Source organism: Aquarana catesbeiana, linkage group LG12 (genome assembly GCF_042186555.1).
Source record: "Aquarana catesbeiana isolate 2022-GZ linkage group LG12, ASM4218655v1, whole genome shotgun sequence".
Taxonomy (NCBI): Eukaryota; Metazoa; Chordata; class Amphibia; order Anura; family Ranidae; genus Aquarana; species Aquarana catesbeiana.
Window position 1 is genome coordinate 38,932,926 of NC_133335.1, and position 25,762 is coordinate 38,958,687.

At 47.8% G+C, this 25,762-nt stretch overlaps 1 protein-coding gene across 2 annotated transcripts in view; it reads left to right on the plus strand.

The window, feature by feature from the left end:
- The first annotated feature begins 985 nt into the window (after positions 1-985).
- Positions 986-25,762, plus strand: part of MAP3K3 (mitogen-activated protein kinase kinase kinase 3) — a 52,312-nt gene continuing 27,535 nt past the window's right edge. For both annotated transcript variants that reach the window (XM_073607599.1, XM_073607598.1), the window contains exons 1-3: positions 986-1,194; positions 20,373-20,494; positions 23,190-23,230. In XM_073607599.1, the coding sequence (XP_073463700.1) occupies positions 1,191-1,194; positions 20,373-20,494; positions 23,190-23,230 (167 nt within the window). In that variant the 5' untranslated portion in view covers positions 986-1,190. The remainder of the gene's footprint in view (positions 1,195-20,372; positions 20,495-23,189; positions 23,231-25,762) is intronic.

A 25,762-nucleotide genomic window follows, 5' to 3' on the forward strand; every position in this document is an offset into this window, starting at 1 on the left:
CACAGAGGTGAGTAGAAAGGATCATTTTTATTTTTTTTTTAAACCCAGACTTCTTAAAACTGTATTCATAGCCAAAATGTTATCTTTGTTTTGGATGGAGTAGGTAAGGATTTATTTTTTTGGTATGTCCCATTTGGGAGATTTTCTTTCATTTCCTGTCCTGAACAGACAACAGGAAGTAAGATGAAATGTCTACAAAGTGAAGGTAATGCCCCTCTTAGAGTAGCTATACTGCCACCCTTCTGAAAATTAATCTGTGGTGTATTGCTGTTCAGGAGGTGATTAACAGGTGGTGGTATGGTGCCTCCTACCTGCCTGCTTTAACCCTAAATATGCCAACCGCCTGCGCCACAGCCACGTGCATTGCATGCGTTTGGAGCGTGGCGTAATAGGTTGCGTTTAGCTACCGTACCGAATGCGACATGCTCTTTAGCTTTCGCCATGGCATAGATCATTGCTTGTTCAGGTAGGTGGTCGGGGGTGGTACAACTGCAACATAGCCGCCTGCTTTTACTGCTCCGAGTTTGCAGTGACCTGTGACAACAATGTAAGAATTTCCAGTTTTCAGCACTTGGAAACAATAGGAACAGGAAGATGAGGGATTTTCTGATTGGTTGTCCCACCAGTGACATTGTGCAGAGGCTGCACAAAGGCTGCATGCCAGCCAATCAGAAGTTCTCTTCCATTAGCCTGACCATAGTAACATTAGATAGCTGCTGTTATGTTTAGCTTGTTGAGCTGTGTGTCATTGTTTTAGCACACCATGGTACAGTAATACATCAGCTCTGTAGGATGAGTACAGACACTTGTGTAAACACTGAAAACGGGCTGCTGCGGACTGCTATTGCTTTGTTATTTCTATAGCAACCCAGGCTCCTCCCACTGCCTGAGACAGCTGTCAGAGAAAGCGCCTGTGCGTAAGGACGTTCCTGTATACGTACACTGGTGCTCTCCCATTGGCCATCGCTTGTCCCGCCCTGAGATGACTGACAGCTCGACCTACGAGTGTGAAGTGAAGCTCTACGCATGCGTGAGGCCTGGGGAGCCCCGAAGACCGAGGAGACCCGGATATGAGGTGACCGGAGCCGCCCGCGGGCTGACAGGGGACCCGAGAACGAGGGACGGAGAGTCGGCCGGGGCTGGAGGACAGCGGGACTCCGAGAGACGGGAGACGCACGGACACCGCCGCCATGGGTGAGTGCAGGAGCCTGGAGGGACACGGAGTACAGCTCTGAGCCTGACACTCCACACAACACTCTGTAATTTATCCCGCAATGTACAGAGCCATGTATTCTACTACTATATACAGAGGCATGTATAGACATAGTGCTCTGCATTATACTGCTCTGTACAGAGTTGTGATTGTGTTCTTTGCACTGACAATTCCCCTCATTACTGCTCTACACTGTGTTTGGCTGGCATACGGTGCACTGTGTTTGGCTGGCGCGCCGTGCACTGTGTTTGGTGCACTGTGTTTGGCTGGAGCGCCGTGCACTGTGTTTGGTGCACTGTGTTTGGCTGGAGCGCCGTGCACTGTGTTTGGTGCACTGTGTTTGGCTGGCGCGCCGTGCACTGTGTTTGGTGCACTGTGTTTGGCTGGAGCGCCGTGCACTGTGTTTGGTGCACTGTGTTTGGCTGGCGCAGCGTGCACTGTGTTTGGCTGGTGCGCCGTGCACTGTGTTTGGCTGGCGCGCCGTGTGTGTTTGGTGCACTGTGTTTGGCAGGAGCGCCGTGCACTGTTTGGTGCACTGTGTTTTGGCTGGCGTACGGTGCACTGTGTTCGGCTGGTGCGCTGTGCACTGTGTTTTGGTGCACTGTGTTTGGCTGGCGTGTCGTGCACCGTGTTTAGTTGGCGTGCTGTGCACTGTTTGGCTTGGCTGGCGCACCTTTAGGGTCGGTTCACACTGGGGCAACACGACTTCAGCGTGACTTTGTACCGCGACTTCAACACGGCTTCAGCGCGACTTCAGCGCGACTTCAGCAAATTACAAGGCGACTTGAAGTCGCCTCCATGACAGGCGACTTCGCCTGTGGCCAATCAGCTCTCTGGGAGGGAGGGGGGGAGGGAGGGGTTTTCCCTGCAAAGTCGCTTGACTTTACAGAGAGATCCGACTTGGAGGTGACTTCCATTGATTTCTTTGGTACAGGTCGCCTACCAAGTCGGATCAAAGTAGTACAGGGAGTACGCTCTGAAGTCGGAGCGACTTCAGTAGCGTCTATTAAGACGCTAGCGTTCACTCCCATTGAAACTATTTCTGGGGTGACTTGGGGCGACTTGAGGGCGTACAAGTCGGATCCCAAGTCGCCCCAGTGTGAACCGAGCCTTAGGAGATTGCAGAGAAGAGTGCTGGGGAACACTGCTCTTTGTATGGACAGCTCCCCTGAGATCTCTGCATGTTGCAGTATTTGAGCCATGTAGAAGGCTGTGCTCTGCACTGAAGGAGCCCTGTGTATGATGCTGGACTCTGCTGTGTTCCACACTGACTGCATTCTATGCAGTGATATATCCATGTTGGGGGCTGTGCTGTGGGCTGAGAGGTCAGTGTAGGATGCAGTGGTTACCTAAAGAGAGTAAAAAAATTCCCAAGAATCACTGGGAGAAAGCAATGGTGGTCAGAGTACAACAATTACATAGTGCCTGTTGTCAATAGAAAGAGGAATAGTGTCCCATCATTGGTGTCAGTAGAAAGAGGAATAGTGTCCCGTCAGTGGGAGGAATAGTGTCCCATCAGTGGGAGGAATAGTGTCCTGTCATTGGTGTCAGTGGGAGGGAATAGTGTCCCGTCATTGGTGTCAGTGGGAGGGAATAGTGTCCCGTCATTGGTGTCAGTGGGAGGGAATAGTGTCCCGTCATTGGTGTCAGTGGGAGGGAATAGTGTCCCGTCATTGGTGTCAGTGGGAGGGAATAGTGTCCCGTCAGTGGGAGGAATAGTGTCCCGTCATTGGTGTCAGTGGGAGGGAATAGTGTCCCGTCATTGGTGTCAGTGGGAGGGAATAGTGTCCCGTCAGTGGGAGGAATAGTGTCCCGTCATTGGTGTCAGTGGGAGGGAACAGTGTCCCGTCATTGGTGTCAGTGGGAGGGAACAGTGTCCCGTCATTGGTGTCAGTGGGAGGGAACAGTGTCCCGTCATTGGTGTCAGTGGGAGGGAACAGTGTCCCGTCATTGGTGTCAGTGGGAGGGAACAGTGTCCCGTCATTGGTGTCAGTGGGAGGGAACAGTGTCCCGTCAGTGGGAGGGAACAGTGTCCCGTCATTGGTGTCAGTGGAAGGGAACAGTGTCCCGTCATTGGTGTCAGTGGGGGGAACAGTGTCCTGTCAGTGGGAGGAACAGTGTCCCGTCATTGGTGTCAGTGGGAGGGAATAGTGTCCCGTCATTGCTGTCAGTGGGAGGGAATAGTGTCCCTTCATTGGTGTCAGTGGGAGGGAATAGTGTCCCTTCATTGGTGTCAGTGGGAGGGAATAGTGTCCCGTCATTGGTGTCAGTGGGAGGAATAGTGTCCCGTCATTGGTGTCAGTGGGAAGAATAGTGTCCCGTCATTGGTGTCAGTGGGAGGGAATAGTGTCCCGTCATTGGTGTCAGTGGGAGGTATAGTGTCCCATCATTGGTGTCAGTGGGAGGAGTAGTGTCCCGTCATTGGTGTCAGTGGGAGGAGTAGTGTCCCGTCATTGGTGTCAGTGGGAGGAGTAGTGTCCCGTCATTGATGTCAGTGGGAGGAATAGTGCCCCGTCATTGGTGTCAGTGGGAGGAATAGTGCCCTGCCATTGGTGTCAGTGGGAGGAATAGCGTCCCGCCATTGGTGTCAGTGGGAGGAATAGCGTCCCGTCATTGGTGTCAGTGGGAGGAATAGCGTTCCGTCATTGGTGTCAGTGGGAGGAATAGTGTCCAGTCATTGGTGTCAGTTGGAGGAGTAGTGTCCCGTCATTGGTGTCAGTTGGAGGAATAGTGTCCCGTCATTGGTGTCAGTGGGAGGAATAGTGTCCTGTCATTGGTGTCAGTTGGAGGAATAGTGTCCAGTCATTGGTGTCAGTGGGAGGAATAGTGTCCCGTCATTGGTGTCAGTGGGAGGAATAGTGTCCCGTCATTGGTGTCAGTGGGAGGAATAGTGTCATGTGGACCAGATAAAGGCAAGCAAAGGGCTTCAGTTTGGAGATCAGTGCTTTTCATAGTGCAGATTTCTTCATGGGTAGGACCCTAATTTCAGTGCTGTGTCCTATTGGAAGCCGCTGTCATCTTGGAGGACTGTGTGTAACACTGTGCCCAGCTCCAACACGTCTCTGCAGCATATTTTGCTCAGAGCCGACAGATTGATCCAGCAGTGTGCACTGTACTGCCCTGCGAAACACTGCCTTCTGCACTGACATGGCCCTGCACAGTAATATGATCTGTACAGGGCATGTGTATCCTGTATGACACCCAGGGCACTGTCTTTGTGACACTGTAATGCTCTGGCTGAGCTGTATGATGTTTGTGGCTGGGCTCAGTGTAACAGGCAATGTTTTGCTCATTTAGGACTCTGCAGTAACTGAATTGTACTGATTTCTGTGCCAGTACGGGTGTGCATGACACGGATCTGCACTGGTAAGGTGTGAGTGCTGAAACCCTGTATAATGCTCTGCAGTACACTGAGCTCTGCAGTCATCTGTTCATACACAGAGCTCTACTCTAGCAGTGCTTCAGCTGTTGTGCAGTGTGGTGCTGTGCATGGTCTGGTGAAGTGTACAGATGACCCCAGCAGAGCTGTACACAGCGGGTTATACACACTGTGTGATGACTGCACTGTAGCAGGGACACATCTATAGTCCTAGAACAGCTGCAGGAAAAAGGCCAGGAGTGTGCCTGTAGCAGCCAGTCCAATCCCAGCTGTCATTTCTCTCTTACAATGAGCGGAGGCCTCCTGTTGCTATGACATCACTTCCACTTTTCCTTTCCTACACTTTTTTACCGTATGTTCCAGCCCTGTGTTGATTAAGCTGCACTCGGCTCTACCTGTGACACGGCACATGTTTAGTGGCTTCTTTTTCTTTGGCCTAGGATTTCCGGTACTGATCAATGTGCTGCCAATTGTTTTACTCTAATGTGCCCATGGCAGCAAAGCCCATCAGTGCCTTTATGTATAATACATGGAGGCCGCTTCTGTTTTCTCCAGCATTCACAATCCGCTTTCATGCCTGTGTGGTTACATTGTACGTTGTGCTCACACTTTACTGCTCTAGTTGTAGTTATTTATTGTTTAGTACAAGGCATGACAAATTTGCTTTACATCTAGGAGCCATTTTTTTTGTTTTTGTAACTAACAAAGCTTTATTTTCAATGACAAAACCCCTTCTCTTATGTAGCCCTGATGTGTATCTTTACAGATGCTTCACAACACTGGTACCCACCTCTGCCATTACAGGAGCACTCTGTCTGATTCAAATACCATGAATACATTCTCTCAAGTTTCTACGGTGCCCAGCTCAGTGCCATGACAATGGGGTAGATAGCGCACCACACACGTGCACTGTCTGAATCCAGGAGAGATGTTGCTGTGGCACTTCGGTCGCTGATGCCCACTCAATCTCTCTGAAGCTCTGTTTCAAATGCGGCATACTCGCTGTGCACCATCTACCCCAGTGCCATGACGCTGAGCTCATCATCAAGAATCTAGGGATAAATCGTAAAGCATAAAATAAAACAATCTGTTGCGCTTAATAAAACATATAATGGAAGCTGCTGACACAAAAATTGCTGTATACAATTGAAGAGATATCAATAGAAATGGTGCAGCGCTAAAAATATTAATGTAAAAATGTCCCAATAAGAACCAAAATAAATATGGTCAAACAAAAGTCCTCTCCGTCAAGAAGAAATACTACTCTAATCAGCGAGATCCATATTGAAAGGAGACACAGAAGAGAGATGAAAACACCGTCACCAACACCCAAACAAACTGACCCTTACCATCAGTGTATGGGTGTGTAGAAAAAAGGCAATCTTCATAGAATAAACCAACAATCTTCTAATGGCGTAGCACCAACATATTCCCCTCTGAACTAAATGGAAGGCTGTAGATCTCCTTTTGGTAGCTGGATATTAAACCAAGTATACTCCAGTATGCATATGCACCTCAAGATCGTGGTACGTAGGGAATAAAAAGAAAACGCTTATTGCGCAATCTCCATAAGCAAGGATGATTTATTGAAAAGATAAAAACCACTCACATTTAGTAAGAAGGTATACAGCAGTGTGAAGCGTCCAGCGCTTCTAACCGTAAAGATGGCCGCCGTGTCACCGTCCCACCGCGTCCTGCGTCGCCAGTCTCTATCACCTCCCAACGTTTCGTCATCAACATGCGTCTTTAGGGGCGTTGACGGCCATCTTTGTGTACGCTGTACACAAATAAAATTGATGTCCTTTTTTTTTCCCCCCACAAATAGCTTTCTTTTGGTGGTATTTGATCACCTCTGCGTTTTTTTTTTTTGCGCTAGAAATAAAAAAAGACCGACAATTTTGAAAAAATAAAAAACAATATTTTTTACTTTCTGCTATAAAGTCTATCCAATAAAAAATTGTAAAAAATCTAATTTCTTCATCAATTTAGGGCAATATGTATTCTGCTACATATTTTTTGTAAATAAGCATACGTTGATTGGTTTGCGCAAAAGTCATAGCGTCTACAAACTAAGGGATAGATTTATGGCATTTTTATTTATCTTTTTTTTTACTGGCAGCGATCAGCTATTTCTTAGCGGGGCTGCGACATTGCGGCGTCCAGATTGGATAACTAACTTACGCTTTTTTTGGGGGGGGACCAGGGACATTATTACAGTAATCAGTGCTAAAAATATGCACTGTTGCTGCACAGGCAGGGAAGGGGTTAATGCCAGGGGTGCTCAAAAGGTTAAGTGTGTCCCTGGGGGATGCTTTCTAACTGTGTGTGGGATGGACTCGCTAGATTAACACAGATCTGTGTTCCTGATTAGCAGGAACATAAGATCACTGAGTTGATTTCTGACATAGTTACATAGTAGGTGAGGTTGAAAAAAGACACAAGTCCATCAAGTCCAACCTATGTGTGTGATTATGTGTCAGTATTACATTGTATATCCCTGTATGTTGCGGTCATTCAGGTGATTATCTAATAGTTTCTTGAAGCTATCAATGCTCCCCGCTGAGACCACCGCCTGTGGAAGGGAATTCCACATCCTTGCCACTCTTAGAGTAAAGAACCCTCTACGTAGTTTAAGGTTAAACCTCTTTTCTTCTAATTGTAATGAGTGGCCACGAGTCTTATTAAACTCTCTTCTGTGAAAAAATTTTATCCTTATTGTGGGGTCACCAGTACAGTATTTGTAAATTGAAATCATATCCCCTCTCAGAGAGAATAAGTTCAGCGCTCACAACCTTTCCTCATAACTTTGATCCTCCAGACCCTTTATTAGCTTTGTTGCCCTCTTTTGTACTCGCTCCATTTCCAGTACATCATTCCTGAGGACTGGTGCCCAGAACTGGACAGCATACTCTAGGTGCGGCCGGACCAGAGTCTTGTAGAGCGGGAGAATTATCGTTTTATCTCTTGCGTTGATCCCCCTTTTAATGCATGCCAATATTCTGTTGGCTTTATTAGCAGCAGCTTGGCATTGCATGCCATTGCTGAGCCTATCATCTACTAGGACCCCCAGGTCCTTTTCCATCCTAGATTCCCCCAGAGGTTCTCCCCCCAGTGTATAGATTGCATTCATATTTTTGCCACCCAAATGCATTATTTTACATTTTTCTACATTGAACCTCATTTGCCATGTAGTCGCCCACCCCATTCATTTGTTCAGATCTTTTTGCAAGGTTTCCACATCCTGCGGAGAAGTTATTGCCCTGCTTAGCTTAGTATCGTCTGCAAATACAGACATTGAACTGTTTATCCCATCCTCCGGGTCGTTTATAAACAAATTAAATAGGATTGGTCCCAGTACAGAACCCTGGGGAACCCCACTACCCACCTCTGACCATTCCGAGTACTCCCCATTTATCACCACCCTCTGAACTCGCCCTTGTAGCCAGTTTTCAATCCATGTACTCACCCTATGGTCCATGCCAACGCACCTTACTTCGTACAGTAAACGTTTATGGGGAACTGTGTCAAATGCTTTTGGAAAATCCAGATACACCACGTCTACGGGCCTTCCTTTATCTAGATGGCAGCTCACCTCCTCATAGAAGGTTAATAGATTGGTTTGGCAAGAACGATTCTTCATGAATCCATGCTGATTACTGCTAATGATACCGTTTTCATTACTAAAATCTTGTATATAGTCCCTTATCATCCCCTCCAAGAGCTCGCATATTGATGTTAGGCTAACTGGTGTGTAATTCTCAGGGATGTATTTTGGGCCCTTTTTAAATATTGGTGCTACATTGGCTTTTCTCCAATCAGCTGGTACCATTCCAGTCAATAGACTGTCTGTAAAAATTAGGAACAACGGTCTGGCAATCACTTGACTGAGTTCCCTAAGTACCCTCGGATGCAAGCCATCTGGTCCCGGTGATTTATTAAAGTTAATGCGGTCTGCCTTGTTCTGCCGTTCTGTTGCAGACTGCCGTTCTATCTCTCTGGGTGACCAGCTGATTGGCGCCCCCCGCTGCCCAATGCACGAAATGACGTACAGGTTCGTCGTTTCATGCAATAGAGTCGACATGCCGCAGTATATGTACTGCGGCCGGTCGGCAAATGGTTAAAGTTATGTTAAGCACTCCCAGTTTTTTAAAGCGCTTTCAGCAGCTGATTTATTCACTTACTGAGTTTGCAGCTTCTTTATCTTTTAATCCTTGCCTCTGTTCCTGTTTAAGCTGCTGTCATGATCCCTGCCCCAGGTTTCCTGTTTCAGGGTTGCTCCTTTCTCTTGCAGCACCTCATGGAGCCACCCTTGTATGCAGGGACTAGAGTTGTGTCTCCCTACATTGTGTGCATCAGTAGAAACACACAGCCCCATAGCCTAGGATGGCAAGGCACTTCCCTGCTACTCATTCCTCCTCCCCCTTCCCTTTTGCAAGCTAATAGACGGACTCCAGAATGCACTGTCCACTGTTCTCTCCTTACTGTAAATTCAGGGAAGCAGCACTGAGAGAGCCAGAGCCAGTAGTAAAAAAAAAAAAATGGAAACTGCACTTGCTGGGGTAAGAATTGTAATATATAGTTTACTTGGGGTGGCTGAGGGTTTAATACAACTTTGAACAAAATATGTAGGTCAGCATCCCACAAATACTGTCTCCTAAGGCCCCTTTCACACTGGGGCGGCGTCAGCGGTAAAGCGCCGCTATTGTTAGCGACGCTTTACCGTCGGTATTTGGCCGGTAGTGGGGCGGGTTTTGCCCCACGCTAGTGGCCGAGAAAGGGTTAAAAACCACCGCAAAGCGCCTCTGCAGAGGCGCCTTGCCGGCGCTATAGCCGCGCTGTCCCATTGATTTCAATGGGCAGGAGCGGGGAAGGAGCGGTGTATACATCGCTCCTTCCCCGCTCCAAAGATGCTGCTGACTTTTTTTCCCATCCTGCCAGCGCACCGCTCCAGTGTGAAAGCCCTCGGGGCTTTCACACTGGAAACAAAGCAGCGGCACTTTCGGGTCGGTTTGCAGGCGCTATTTTTAGCACAATAGCGCCTGCAAACCTCCCCAGTGTGAAAGGGGCCTTAAAGAGCCTCTGGGTATAGGCCAGTCACCGTGTTCCCTTCTTCTGTATCTTCACCTTTTACGGTGCCGTGCCAAATCAAATGTTGCCGGATCCATAACAGAGCTCGCTGGCCCGGCTGCTCAGTTTGTCAGCCCTGCCATAATGAACGAAGCTGGTTCTTTCTCCCATATTCTCCACTGTTATTCAATTTCTTTTTTTAAAGCACAAATCCATTATTCATTATTGAGTATACTCACAATTGCAGATTGTACCGGAAATCACTGTGCTATTTACACCTTTCAGAATGACGGTAGTCTGATTCCTGTAGGAGGAGTGAATGTGGAGCTGTGGCCTGTAGCATCCACTTTCTCTTTTCCAGTAGTGGCTCATTGGCTGGTGTAGGCAACATCTCCACATCTCCTGCAGGTTTTTATACAATGGCTTTGCAATGCTTTTGGCCAAACCGTCGCACGCTCCTCAGATGCTGCCGCCGCCATCTTCGGTAAGGGAATCAGGAAATAAAGCCTTGCGGTTTCACTTCCCGGTTCCCTACTGCGCATGCGCGAGTCACGCTGCAAAATCCGAATCGTCCCTGCTGTCTCTGGGACCCGTGTGTGTCCCAGCAGACAGTGTTGGGGGACGGGAAGTGGCGTAGACTCCCGTGGGAGTCTATGCCTGGAAGTGGGTGTAAATACCTGTCTTAGACAGGTATCTGCACCCCCCTCCCACTTGAAAGGTGCCAAATGTGACACCGGTGGGGGGGGAGGGTTCTGAAAAGTGGAGGTTCAGTTTTTGTGTGAACCTCCGCTTTAAGGTGAAAAACCTTCTGTGGTGCAGCTGCCCCCTGAGCCCCCCTTTTTCTTACCTGAACTTGATTTTTCCAGTGATGTGCATGAGCACACCAGCTCCAGCCGTTGTCTCAGGTCCTCATTGGATAGATTGATAGCAGCAGGAGCCATTGGCTCCCGCTGCTGACAATCAAATCCAGTGACACGGGGGTGGGGCCGAGTCCTGCTGTCTGTGTCCAATGGACGCAGCAGCGGGACTCATGAGTGCGCCTGGTTGGGTTACCCCAGGCAAAGCTGCTTTCTGTGGGGGCACCCGATGAAGAGGAGGAGCCAGGAGCACCACAGAAAAGGTGGATCGGGGCTGCTCTGTGCAAAACCCTTGCACAGAGCAGGTAAGTATAAAGTGTTTGTTATTTAATAAAAAACAAACCTTTACAATCACTTTAAGAACTCTGGCTGGAGGATGTAAAAAACGGATGGTTTTGGTGGTTTCTTTGAAAAAAACGTGACTGAACTGATGAAAGGAACCACATGTGTGAAAGGGGCCTTTATCCCAGATATTTCCCTGAAGTCATGTCCTACAGGTCTGGACAAATCCTAGGGTCATGGTAGGCGATCCTCCAAGAATTTTACAGCTGGATCATTGTTGGAGTCAATGGAGTTGATTTATGAAAGGTAAATAGGCTGTTCACTTTGCAAATAAATTTTGATCAGAGCTTAGTGAATGTGGTGAAATTTCTTTTTGCAAAGAATGCCCAAACCGCACTTTTTTTTTTTTTTTCTTTTATGAGATTGGTCAAAGTCAGCAGAGCTTCACCTCATTCACTAAGCTGTGAGGAAAATTCCCTTGCAGAGTGAACGGCCCATGTGGCCCATTGTACCCGCACTTCTGTTTTTTTTTTTTTTTGTAATTCCTTTATTTTCCAAAAATAAATGTTACAGTTCAGTAGACAAAATGTAAGATATCATACAGCTTATGGGTTTACAGTAAAAACCATAGTGGAGATAGGTCATTAACAGAGTAATTGGTTATTTCGATACTATATAGTAACATTTCTCCTGATTGCACGATCTATGGAGCATATATGAAACAGAAAAAAAAAAAACACAAGAAAAGGGTCATACTAGGTAACTGATCGACTACAGAACCGGGGAGGTTTCCTAAGCGTAACCCTGATTACCAGTTAAATCGTGCACCATTCATGTCCAAATGATGAAGGAAAAACTCTCCTCACACCAGGGGTGAGAACTTCCTATAAAGTCAACAGAGTTTAGCCATGGGATACTGCCAAAGTGCAATGCACACCATGATATGCAACATATCTGAGTAGACCTTCCCATCACTGGAAAAAGATACAAAATGGGGTAAAGTAACAAAAGAGGAAAAAGGGAGTAGAGGGTAGGGACAAGTGGCGAATAGAGGTGGTGCATATAAGGGAGAAGCAAGGGTGAAGAGGAAAGGGGAAGGAGGAGGAGATACAGATGGAGGCTGAGGACGGCGCCCCCTACCGGGGGTCATTCAGTCAGTGCCACCTCACGGAGGTAATCCTCAGAGTAAATGAAGTGTTGCCAGGGACACCACGAAAGGCCTCCTCCCTACCGTGTAAAGTAGCAGTGAGATCTTCTTCCATATCACGCAACTCATTGACCTTGGCATACCACTGGATTTGAGTTGGTGGGGTCTCCGATCTCCAAAATAAGGGGATGCAGGCCTTGGCTGCATTCAGTAACTGTATAGTTAGAGAGGCTTTATATTTCTTAATTGGACGTCTAGAGAGGTGCAACAGACACGCCCCAGGGTCTCCCCCCAACTTGGCACCTGTCAGAGGTTCGATCGTGCATGTCCCCTCCCGCCAATAGGGTTTAATTTTAGGGCAATCCCAGAAGATATGGAACATTGTTCCTTCCCCTAACCCACAGCGCCAGCATAGACTTGGTACCTGTGGAAAAAACCGATGCAGAGTGGATGGCACTCTGTACCATCTAGTTACAATTTTGTAACAGGTCTCTTGAACCCTTGTGGCTAGAGATGATTTTTGGGCGAAATGTAGAATCTTCTCCCTCTGGGAGTCATCAAAGTGGACTCCTAGATCCTCCTCCCATTTAGAAATAAAAGGGGGAATAAATCCCTCCGTCGGGGCGATCAGGGAGGAATAGATTAAAGACAGAGAGTGGCGCGTAGGTTCCCTTCGGTGGCATATTTGTTCCAACTCTGTGAGCGGGCGTGGATTACCCAAGATCCGTGTGCATCAACGTAAATAGTTACGCAATTGGAGACCACTCAAGAAGTCCAGTGGTGGGTTGGAGCCTTCCAATCCTGCAGCTGCACTAAGCTGTCCATTTGGTCCAAGGAAGTCATAAAGGTGTGGCCACTTCCCCTCTGCCGACAGGGACCTGTAGATTGGACCCTGGCAGCCAGGTGGGAAGTCCGGGTTACCCAGAACCGGCACCATGGGAGAGGGTATGGGGGACACCGAGGATTTGTGGAAGGTTTCTCTTGCAACCTGTAATGTGCTGCCTAAAGTGGGGTGATCGATAATGGACTTTGGTATAGGGGTGGAGATCCAAGGCCAACTCTTGGCTGTGCCGTCCGAATCCTCCAACTCCATTGCTACCCATTGTTTTGCCTCTGCATGGCAGTACCAGTCAATTAGCCTGGTAAGATGCGTTGCCCTATAGTATGCCTTCATGTCTGGGAGTCCAACCCCCCCCCCCCTACGCTTTGCCATATGGAGTAATTGCAATTTGATGCAGGGCTTTCGGTGTGACCAGACAAACTCTCGAAAAAGTGTGTCAAGTCGCTTGAAAAAGGGTGACGGGAGGCGAATGGGGAGGGCCTGTAGCAAGTAAAGAATCCTCGGCAGTGCGGTCATCTTGATGGCATTACATCGACCAAACCATGTTAGGGTAAGAGAGTGCCAGTGTTGTAAATCCGTTTTGAGACTCTGAAGCATTGGGGCGAAATTGGCTCGATAGAGATCTGCAGGGTCAGGTGTAATCGCTACTCCTAGGTAGGGTATAGAGTTGGTTGCCCAATGGAATTGGTATTCTGAACACAATTGACGCACCGTGTCTGAGCCAAGCGTAATGTTAAGCATGGAGGACTTGGTCATATTAATTTGAAAAAGAGATAGGGCCCCATATTCCTGAAGAGAATGGAGCAGGATAGGGAGCGAAGCAAGTGGGTCCGCCAAGAAGAAAATGAGGTCATCCGCGAAGGCGGCGACCTTATGAGCCCCAGAGGACTTACGGAAGCCCACAATATTTGGATTTGCCCGTATCCTGCAAAGCAGGGGTTCTAGGGTGAGTATGAAGATCAACGGTGACAGGGGACAGCCCTGCCGGGTACCGTTTCGAATATTGAAATAACCCGACCTCGTCTCATTAACCTTCACCGCAGCTGTGGGATCGGAGTAGAGTGACAATATCCAGTTGAGCATCGAGTTGCGAAGGCCAATATGTTCTAGAGTGGCCCTAATGAAAGTCCAATCTACCCGGTCGAAGGCCTTCTCCGCGTCTGTTGACAGCAGGAGAAGGGGTCGCCGTGATGTCCTGGCTGCGTGGATCAGATTGACTACCCTAATGGTGTTGTCACGGGGTTCCCGTTGTGGTACAAAGCCTGCTTGGTCTTTGTGAATTAGGCTCGGTATATGTGGAAGCAACCTATTCGCCAGTATCTTGGCGAATAATTTCAAATCAGTGTTCAGTAGAGCTATCGGCCGATAGCTCCCACAACGCTGCAGATCCTTCCCTTCCTTGGGGATGAGTGATATATAGGCTCTAAGAGTGTCCAAGGGGAAAGAATTCCCTTTCGTAATCGAGTTGAGCGCAGATACAAATGGTACAGAAAGCGTCTCAAAAAAGGTTTTGTAGTAGGCTGGTGTGAGGCCATCGGGACCAGGGGTTCCTCCATCTCCTCCTGGGCATCTGCCGGTAGGGAGGGCATGCCTGAGGAGGCTAAGTAAGTGCAGGGGGTGAAACCCCCGGCTGAGTTAGGATCATCGGGTGGAGGCCTGTCTAGAATATAGAGATCCTTGTAGAACGATCGGAACTCCTGCCATGTCGGCGGAAGTAAACACCTTACGTCCTGATGGGGACATAATGTGAGAGATGGGAGTTTTGGTGCGAGGGCCTCTTAGTGCTCTTGCGAGGAGGGAGCCAGGTTAATTAGAGAACTCATACATTGTACGTCGCGCCCAAGCCAGTTTCTCCTTCGTTTTGTGAAACAAGAGTGAACGAAGTTCTTCACGAGCTTTGAGTAGCTCCTGGTAGGTGGAGCGAGCTAGACTAGCCTTATGGGAGCGCTCTAAGGTCTGAATCTGGAGGAGAAGTTCCTCAGTTCGGCGGGTTCTCTCCCTCTTAAGACGGGCCCCTATACTAATTAGAGAGCCCCTGATGACCGTCTTATATGCCTCCCACATCACTAGAGGGTTTGAGACCGAGGTAGCATTTAAAGAGAAATACTCCTGTAACTTGGCCAGTACCTCTGCACGGGTCTCCTCCGACTGTAGCAGGGCCTCATTTAGTCTCCACGAGGGCGGAGATTTGGTCGATGGTCCCAGTTGTAATGTCAGGTGTATTGGTGCATGGTCCGAGAAGGAGATGACATCTATAGAGGATGCCACCACCCTTGCTAGGTCCTTATGGGACAATAGCAGATAGTCTAGTCGTGAGTATGAGTGATGGACTTGCGAGAAATAAGAGTAGTCTCTGTCTTGGGGGTGCAGTAAGCGCCATGGGTCTGTTAGGCGTAGGGTGTGGAGGTCAGCCTTCAGCCGTTTAAGGCGGGCATAAGACAGGTGTGAGGCGCCCCGAGAAGTGTCCAGCACAGGGTCCAACGCAAAATTCATATCCCCCCAAAGATGAGCATCCCTTCTGAGAACTCTAACAGCTGGGGTACCAACCCATACAGGAATTTTACATGATCCACATTGGGGAAGTATACATTAGCAAAGGTAACCTGCACGTCGAAGATCTTCCCCTTGAGCAGGAGGAAGCGGCCCTGTGGGTCTACTCGCTGCGCCTCAAACGTCCATGGTACAGATTTTGCTATCAGAATGCTAACCCCCTTAGATTTGGAGATGGGCGAAATACTGTGGTATGCCGTTGGAAAGGATCTGTTGGTCAATTTGGGGATACGGTCACCATGAAAGTGAGTTTCTTGTAGATATGCAACTTGAGTGTTGCCTCTACGTAAGTCCGTAAGAAGTTGAGATCGCTTCTCCGGGATATTGAGGCCACGGACATTGAGTGAGGTAAACTTTAGGAGACCCATCCCGTCGTCTATCGCCAGGACAGACGCTGTTAGGAGGATGAAAAGGGCAATCACTTCTAAGCCACTTCGCCGCCCAAACGGGGGGCAGGACCACCGAGGGGAAAAAAGAGGGAGAGGAAGCAGAGCAAGAGACAGAGGGAACAGTGGGTACGTGGAGAGTTAGTAAGGGGTAGGGGAATTAAAAAGGGTAGAACTATGCTGTAATATAATTACTCTATGGACCCCCGATTAACAAAAATATGGCAACCGGGGGGCCGCCCTATATGGGGGTGGTCAGTGCAGCGAGGATCGCTGTTTTGTAAGGTACGTATTTAATCTTAAAGATGAATATGAAAAATACTCTGTTTGGGGGAGATGCACTAGATAAGCACAGTGAGAACCATAAAGAATGAATATGCAAAAAACAGTCTAACCATCTTAAAAAAAAAAAAAAAAATAGAAAATCGAAGCTCTAGTGTGTTTCTGATATCCATGTAGAACATAATAACACCAGTTTTCTTGGGGCCGCCCGGTGTTGATGCACCGTTGAGGCGACCTATGGACAGGGGGGACCCGCACAGGCAACTTACGCTCCCGAGCCATGCATGCGCCGGGTCCCCTGTATCCCGTCTCGCAGTACAACAAGGCCAAAACAGCAGCTTCCAGGCCTGCAGGACAATTGCCATGAACATGCCAGGGGAAACAGGGGCACAGACACCATATCAACATAAATATAAACATAAACACAACCCAGCTATAACATGGGCTAGCGGAAATGCAAGAGGGAGTGTTGTACTCACAGAATACCCCCTTTAAAAGGAGAACGAGGAACATATGAGCATCCTTGCGGCCTATGACCGTGTCCCTGATAAGTAGATCCCATGATGGTGGGACCCATGCGGATCCGCACGCCGCCCCCACCAGTCCCTAAAAGAACCGGAATAAGGGAGCAACGCGCGAGTCCGCATGAGCCAAACCCCCCGCCGTGGCCCCCTGAGGCAATGTATGCAGTGCACCCCACCCCAGCCCGCACAACCCCCATAGGAAAGAAAAAAGACAAAAATATGAACATATCAAGTGGGGAGACATGCTGGGCCAGGCGGTGCCGCTGAAAGTGGAGAGCTGAAGAGTCCGTGTGAACACGTCCCCTTGGCACAGTCGGGTTCTTGAACTGTCAACTTGAGGAATCCTGGGTGGGTCACCAAAACGGGAAAACATAAGGGATGCTGCAGACCTGGAGTGCTGTGGGTCTTACCAGTTCCTGTGCGTTAGGGAGTGACTAGTCCTCAGAGGATGTCGGGTGGGATCTGAAGGCTTCTCGGTTAGGTGGGCGAGATCGGGAGCGTCGGACCCTCTGTTGCCGGGGTACAGATGGGTTAGGTGTGTCCTGTGAAAGCAAATAGTCGAACCAGTTAGGTACATCCATCGCCGGTCTGGTAATGAAGTGAAACAGTGCAGGGAGCTGATCCGGCGTGCGAAGGTGAAATTCAGATCCTTGCTTCCTGACTATCAAATGAAAGGGGTGTCCCCAGCGGTAAGTGGCGTCTGCCTCACGAATGACATCCAACAGAGGCCTCATCATCCCACGCATGACACGTGTTAGCCTGGAAATGTCTGGAAAGATCCGGATGGTGGCTCCGTCAAAGTCTATCGGGCCCCTTTCCCATGCTAGACATAGAATATCCTCCTTAATTGTAAAGAAGTGCACTCTGCACAAGACATCCCGGGGGGGATCAGTGTCCGCTGGTGATCGCTGTGCAGAAGGAGGGGCCCTAGGGCCCGGTATGCGGTGCACCCTGTCTAATTCCAAGTCTGCGGTGGGTGATTTCCCCAGGACCTGGTTCAAAATAGCAATGACAGTGGACCGGAGATCGGGGCCCATCGTGGCCTCCGGAATACCTCTGAGGCGTAGATTATTCCGCCTACTCCGGTTCTCGCCGTCGTCGAGTCGCAGGTGCACATCCACAAGATGGCGGCGAAAGGCCCTATGTTCAGACTCCAGGGATGTAATGCGGGCTTCAGTGTCTGCATGGGAGGACTCTATAACAGTTACCCGCTCCTCCACCGTGTCCACTTGCTGCTTTAAATCATGGAGTTCCCTAGTGAGGGCGTTGACAATTGAAGTGGCCATAGCATTTAGGTCCTGTTTAGAGGGTAAGCCCGACACTATATCCCTCAATGAGCCCTCCACCGTGCCGCAGCCATCCCCTGTGCCCTCTGATGATAGTAGAGTGTCCGCAAACGGGATGGCGGGGGACTGTATGGGCGAGGGCGCCCTGTGTGATAGGGGTGGAAAGTCCTCATCAGCTGCGGGGAGGGCTAACTGTGTGCCCCTCTTACTTGTAGCAGCGGTGTGCGCCGTGGAGACTTGTGGTGGCGCCATCTTGTTCCGGCCGGAGAGGAGATTGGCTGTTGCCTCAGGAAATAATGGGTGATTTCGGGTCCCCTCCGTTCCTCGGTGGCCGGTGGGTGTTTGCGGCCCCCTGGCATGTGAGGCTGGCTTGACTGCTCGGTTCTACGGGTGGTTCTCAGCCCGTTCCAGTGCAGAGCTCCCGGCGGTGCGTCCTCACGCTTCCATAGCTAAGCCACGCCCCCTCGCACTTCTGGTTTTATGTATTTACTGTGTTCTGGGTCAGGCTTTGTAGATGTTGCTTGTAGCTGTGTGAGGCTTGAAATTTCCCTTGCCTGTGCCACTTCCTTCCCTTGTTCTTTGTCACATCCATTTGGAACTGTATGAACCTTAATCCTCTGACATTTGGCACTTGTTATAAAAATAGAAGCCTTCACAATTCTGTGTGTTCCAAATTTCTCTAGTAGTGTGTTTTTAGAAGGGACCAGGTAAAATGGAGTTCTTCATTTGTTTTAATTTTCCTATAGAGCTGTATTTACATGTCTGGTAAAAGTCTTCTATCCCGAGGTTTGTCAGAACATCTATCAAGTGTCTTTTATTCCAGGTAGTTTTAATTGGCCACTAATGAAGTATCTCGTATCGTTGTGTTAGAGTCCTGGATATGTATAGGATGGAAAGATGGTGCTTGGAGGCTGTGGGTCAGGTATAGGCAATCTCGGCACTCCAGTTGTTGTGGGACTACAAGTCTTATGGGGCATTGCAGGACTCTGACAGCCAAAGGCATGACTCCCAGAGGCATGATGGGATTTGTAGTTTCACCGCAGCTTGGAGTGCTGGGGTTTCCTACTTTTCCTTAGGCGATAATTTGTGCTTTGGTTCATTTTAGGGATTTGGAGTTGTATTGGATGTACTGGGTCTAATCTAGCACCCTTTAGGTGATGAGAATATGAAACGGACAATGTCAATTGCTGTGTGCGATGGGTCCACCACCTTTTTGTTGTTAATGATTCCCCTAAATAATGCCTACCTGTACTGTGGAAGCTGTGCCCAAAAAGGCTGACAAGGGGACTAGTCACCAGCAGTGCGATGACAAGGTTATCTAGAGCCCAGGGTGAACATGCCAAATTGTCGCCCCCCCCCAAAAGATGTATGAGCATTGTGTCGGCGAAAATCCCCTCCCTCCAAAGAAAAAAATGAGCACCTCTTCCTCCCCCCCCCCCCCCCCACTCCCAGTAGAAAATCTTAGCGCCCCCCCCCCCCCCCAACTCAAATCCTCTCCGCATATGCCCTCAGCACAAATCCTCCCCCCCACAAAAAAAATTCCCCCTCCTGGCAAAAATCCTCTACCCCTCAAATTTCCCCTCCAAGCAGAAATCCTCTCCTCCCCACTCCAAATCCCCCATCCTAGCACATATCCCCCCCCCCCCCCCCCCCCCCCACAAATTTCTTCCCATCCTATCACAAATATCCCCCAATCACCCCTGCTAGCACAATTCCTCCCCCCCTTTCAACACACATCGCCAAAAATCACCACCTTGCTACACCTCCCAAAATTTGCCTTCCTAGAACAATTCTTACTCCTCTGCCACTCCCACAAATTATCCTTCCCAACACAAACTCCCCCCCCCCCCCCCCACCCTCTCCCCAATCTCCTTGTGGTGTCCCCCGACCTCACATGATACCACAGTGCCCAGAGCAGCCGCCCCTCCTGCCCACCCCTTGCCCCTGCCCTGGTCACCAGTATTGCCTTTTGGCTCCCTACAGCTGATTGTTGTTCCATTACTGGCTTGCCATCTGCAGTTTCTGTCTGTGAAGGCGGCCATCTTGGTAGAGGTAGGGCTTCACTTCCTCATGTCAGAGCTGCCTCTACCTGATGATTATTGGTCATCTGATGACTGGTGGGGAATATTCTAGAAGCAGGATAGGTGGAAGATGCATAGATTCACTGAAGTTGAAATAGGGAGATCCTTGTGCTGCAAGTCCTCAGGTACAGCTTCCTCTCCAGTATGGAAAACAGGAAGCAGCCCAGTAGTGACATCACCAGATGCTCCCAGGCTAGCAGTCAGAGACCACAATGCCTTAGATATACAGTTATGTGGTTCTAAAACGGCAGTGCCTAGTCTCAGGAAATGCACTAGAGGAGTTCAGAGCAGAAGGTACCAGTCTATTGGCATTTTGGTCTCATAATTTCAATATATTTGTGGCACTTAGTCATATAACTGGGCTGAGGGCAGGGACTGATGTGAATGTATACTGTTTATGTAAAGCGCTGCGTAAATTGGCGGCGCTATATAAGTACCTGAAATAAATAACATTTTCTGTTTTCTGCCTTCTAACAGACGAGCAAGAGGCCCTCAAATCCATTATGAATGACTTGGTTGCCCTGCAGCTAAGCAAGCGCCATCGAACGCCAGTGATTGAGGGAGTGAAGACCAAGGCCTGCAGTCAACCCAACAAACAGGTACACGTCTGTAGGCTGAAATCAGAGCTCCCTGGAGGAGAGGATTGTAAGGCCTTGTACAAAGAGAGTATTCAATGTTAGATGTTCATTGGTCATGGTATATGCTGTGGCAGAGCCGGCCCCCCCTTTCCTAAAACACTGCCTCTTGAGTGATGTGCCTGCATAGTGGGGGCCTTTTTTTTTTCTTCCTTGTCTATACTTGATCAGCTTTTGTTCTTTATTTCAACAGATCATTGTTAATGTTTTATGTTTGTGGTGTACTATTTAGCTGTACCTCTGCATTGGCTTTCCCTCCAGCCCTACAATAAGGACTAGAGTTGATCCCAAAATTCGCATAATATTAGATTTGTACCAAATTTCGTGAAAGCTAAACTCTGGGAAAATTAAAAAAAAAAACCTTTTCTATAGTGCGAGGGTTAAAGTAGAGCGAAAAGCAAAACTTTTTTTTTCTTTTTTGGACAGAGTAGAGAGGGATTAGAACACTGAAATGAAAATTCTGGTGCTGAAACTGAAAATTCAGGATGTACTGCCGAAAACTAACCCAAAATTTACATTAAAAAAAATATACTATATATATTTTTATAAATAATTGTATATTTGACTTTTTTTTATTATCGTGCATATAAATGTATATGAATTTGTCGGCTATTATCGGGAACCTTTTGAAGCATTGTTAAAAATCCCGCTTGCTGCATTTTTGGTGCATATTTTGGCAGTTACAAAAAAAAAAAACGCACAAAAAATCTACCTCTGCATTAAAATCGCAAGAACGCATCAAAAATGCAGCCGTGTTATATTTTTGATGCGTTGTAAGAGTCCCGCGACCTATGAAAAACACATAAGTGTGGCAAAATCGTGGGCATTTTTGGCAGCAATAACCCTCCTTTACATTATCCAAAAGGAGAGAAAAAAGGTTTTGCCTTTTAGCTCTAATTTATATGCACATCCATAGCCTTGCACTAGAAATGGGGATGCTGAGGACAGTCCATAAACCAGAGCACTGGCTGCTGAGGGAGCAGGAATCTGGTAATAAACTGCATTTTCCGGTACCCTGAACATTGACAACCATGTAACCCGTACAGTACAGTGGCACCTCCACTGCAAAGGAGGAGTTTTGTTTTCCCCCAGAGAATGGCTTGAAGTCAGATTGCCCCGGAACAAATCTGAATTTCAGTGTTATTCTTGACTGATCGCTTTTTAAAAAAAAAAAGCTTTCAGGAGTCTAAAGGTTGTCTCTGGGTTTTATATCTGCTATTTCTTTTTCTTAGCACCCCTAGCTTGGCTGCCAATACCATCAGGTCCCACTCCTCTATCTTGGTATCCCTGGTAGAAGCGTCTCAGATGTTTTTTTGGCCCCATCATCTCATCAGGCATGGCTGCCAAGAGCTTCCCAAACTATTCTGCTGCTCTGTAATATATACTTTTAAATTTTTTTTTTTTTTTTTGAGTCTGGTTTGGATATTTATTAACTTTAATTGAACTTCCTGCTGGGAATATCCACGTTTCAGTGGTTCCTGAATTTAAAAAAAAAAAAAAAAACATTTGGCTAAACCACACTTGATATAATTTTTTTGCTGTTCGGTCATCTCAAATAAGGACAATAAGGTGGAGATTTACTAAAACTGGAGCGCTCAGAATCTGGTGCAGCTGTGCATGGGAGCCAATCGGCTTCTAACCTCAGCTTATTCAATTAAGCTTTGACAAAAAAAAAAAAACTGGAAGCTGATTGGTTACTATGTGTAGCTGTACCAGATTTTGTGTGCACCAGTTTTAGTAAATCTCCCCCTAAGGCTCCATTCACATTTGTGCAACTTGTGCGACTTTGGACATCAAAGTTGCATGACAGGTCACAGCCCATTCTTTTCAATGGCACCTGTTCAAATCGGTGCAACTTAAAGTCCAGTGACTTCGAAAAAGTACTTTAATCCAGAGAGAGTAAAGTCGGGTCAAAGACGCGCTCCAAAGTCGCATTGGAAATCATGCAACTTTGGAGTTGTGTGAATGGAGTCTAAGAGGGTGATTTACTAAAACTGTAGAGTGCAAAATCTGGTGCAGCTGTGCATGGTAGCCAATCGGCTTCTAACTTCAGCTTCTTCAATTAAGCTTTGACAATAAAATCTGGAAGCTGTTTGGTTTCTATGCAGAGCTGCACCAGATTTTGCACTCTCCAGTTTTAGTAACTCTCCCCCCTTAAGAGTCTGTCTGTTCACACCTTTTTTATTATATGCATTTTCAAGGGTTTGAGGTGTTTTTATGTTTAGGTGTGTTTATTACTTTTTTTTTCTTTTATTGTATGCAAACATAAGCATCTAGGACACACAGATATTAATTTTTATAAAATGCTTAAAAGCACATATAGGGTTATATTTACAAATGTGACATTCACCAAACATTCACTGAGGTTGAATCAGTCATTGTAATTTAAAACGCATGCACCAGGAAGATGCACCGGTGGTGAATGTCACCATCACTGATTTTTTAGATGCATCCTTTAGTTATTATGAGATGCCTATGTTTTTAATGTTGTGCAGCGTGAACAGGTCATACGGAAATACACTGGCAGTTGATATAAGTACATACCAGTCACATACATGATGAATATTTTCTGAAATAAATGAGAACATCCATATTGTGGCTCTTTATATTATATGTGAAAACCATTAAAGATCACATTTATTGTATGTCTCTGTTGCAGAATGACGTGCGGATAAAGTTTGAACACAGCGGAGAGAGGCGGTGAGTGACGTTACAATGAACCAGTTGTGATGTTTATTAAAGAGCTTTCCCTCTAGAAATCTGATTCATGCACTGGACCTGGTAGCTGGAGGTGGAAAGTTGTAATAGACTTGCGTGATATTAGCAGTTTTAAGACTGATGAGTAAAGAGGGAGTTCAATCTTAGAGGAAAACTGGATATGCCATTGTGTCTTTCTCAGCAGCTAAGTTTTGGTTGCTCAAACATTTATGATAATATTGTGGAGGGAGGGGGTGCAACCAGACTCCCTTGGAGCTCACTCATCAGGCAGGTTACTTTAGTAATTTGCTAAGGAGACTTTTGTATGTTGTGTGGTTTTATTTATTTATTTTTGTGCAGTTCTCAGTGTAGCCATGCTTCTGATATGAAAGCTATCTTTTAACCCTTTACTTGGTTTTCACACTTAACCCTACACTGATCTGCACCTTACCATATAAACTCACCCCCCAACACTTAAACATAACCTCCAAACTAACCTTTGAAAATCCTCATTTTGACTAAGAGCAGTGTCCTCCGCCCCATCCCTTATAGCAGTGTCCTCCGCCCCATCCCTTATAGCAGTGTCCTCCGCCCCATCCCTTATAGCAGTGTCCTCCGCCCCATCCCTTATAGCAGTGTCCTCCGCCCCATCCCCTATAGCAAGTGTCCTCCGCCCCATCCCCTATAGCAGTGTCCTCTGCCCCATCCCCTATAGCAAGTGTCCTCTGCCCCATCCCCTATAGCAAGTGTCCTCTGCCCCATCCCCTATAGCAAGTGTCCTCTGCCCCATCCCCTATAGCAAGTGTCCTCTGCCCCATCCCCTATAGCAAGTGTTCCCTGTTCCCCTTCACATCACCCCCCCCCCCCCCCTCCCAACCACATAACTGTCATCTGTTCCCTTTACCCCTGGGCTCGCTGCTGTGTCACAACTTGGAGAGGGGAGAAGGAGTTTTCACACTTAACCCTACACTGATCTGCACCTTACCATATAAACTCACCCCCCAACACTTAAACATAACCTCCAAACTAACCTTTGAAAATCCTCATTTTGACTAAGAGCAGTGTCCTCCGCCCCATCCCTTATAGCAGTGTCCTCCGCCCCATCCCTTATAGCAGTGTCCTCCGCCCCATCCCTTATAGCAGTGTCCTCCGCCCCATCCCCTATAGCAAGTGTCCTCTGCCCCATCCCCTATAGCAAGTGTCCTCTGCCCCATCCCCTATAGCAAGTGTTCCCTGTTCCCCTTCACATCACCCCCCCCCCCCCCTCCCAACCACATAACTGTCATCTGTTCCCTTTACCCCTGGGCTCGCTGCTGTGTCACAACTTGGAGAGGGGAGAAGGAGGAAATGAGCTGCTGAGTCACTGCTGAGGGAGGGAGCAGAGCTGCTGCGGACCAACTGGATTGTTGGTGCCGCTGTGAACTTTAAACATGAATTTGCCAATGATTTTATGATGTTTTAAAGTGTCCTTGCACTTATAGCAACCCTTAAGAGAGATATTTCTTTTCGGTGTCGGTTACTCCTAGGAACCAAATGCCAGTTGTCGGTTTTCTAGTCCTGGTTAGAAAGTACAGCAGAACAGATCTGTACATGGCAGTAGTTTTATAGAAGGCAGATGATGTGCTCAGGGTTGCAGATTACTGTGTGACATATTGAAAGCTGGGATTCCTGTTTCCTCTCATCTCACTTCTGATTTCCTCTTCTGACCTCTGTCCTGTATTCCAGAATAAGCGCTCCTCAGTCACACCCCACACCGCAGAACATAGGTGCCAACTCTGCTTCGTGTGGGGTCTGCTTTCTACCGATTACATTTTATTGCTTCCTCGGATTCATATGTACATGAAGACGTAGGGAGGTGGTGATTATAATTAAATAAAAAACAAACAGCGTATAGTCCAGGAACCGATCCAGACCCATGTGATTATGAATGGCCTTATTGTGAACCGGGCCCTGGCTCACGTCTATCTCTAACCTGACGTTCCCTCCTTTTTTTACGGGGTTTACATTTGCAGACGGGAGTCGGGGAAGTGGCCTTGCGGCTTCTCCATGGCTGCCAGATCTGACCACAAGAATGTAAGATGGCTGAGGACGGAGGATTTATAGGCTGGGGATGGCTCCCTGTTCCTGGCTTAGGCCTCTCTCAGCCTGACCATGTTGTAGACCCTGAGTGGAGCACTTCCCAATAGAGGTGGAGGGTTCAGCAGAGAGAACGCAGACACTGTGCCCTGGATATTAGAGGAGTCTCTCCCATGTGGTTTCCTCTGCTTTCAGAGAAATGCATCTGTTAAAGGCTTAATAAAACTCTTACGTTGTAGATGATGTCCAGTGAAAGGCTTTTAGATAAAAACTGTATGGGTCTGCCAGCAATATTCTGGCTGAAATTTGGTGTCAAACAAGGGCTGCAAGCATCAAGACACGACTCTAGAGCCTCGGTATGGAAGAGTTGTGTGTTGCTTTTCCTGAGGAATACGGCTCAAGTTGCTCAGTTGGCTGGGAACACGGCATACATCAGGGGATGAGGAATGGACGCTAATG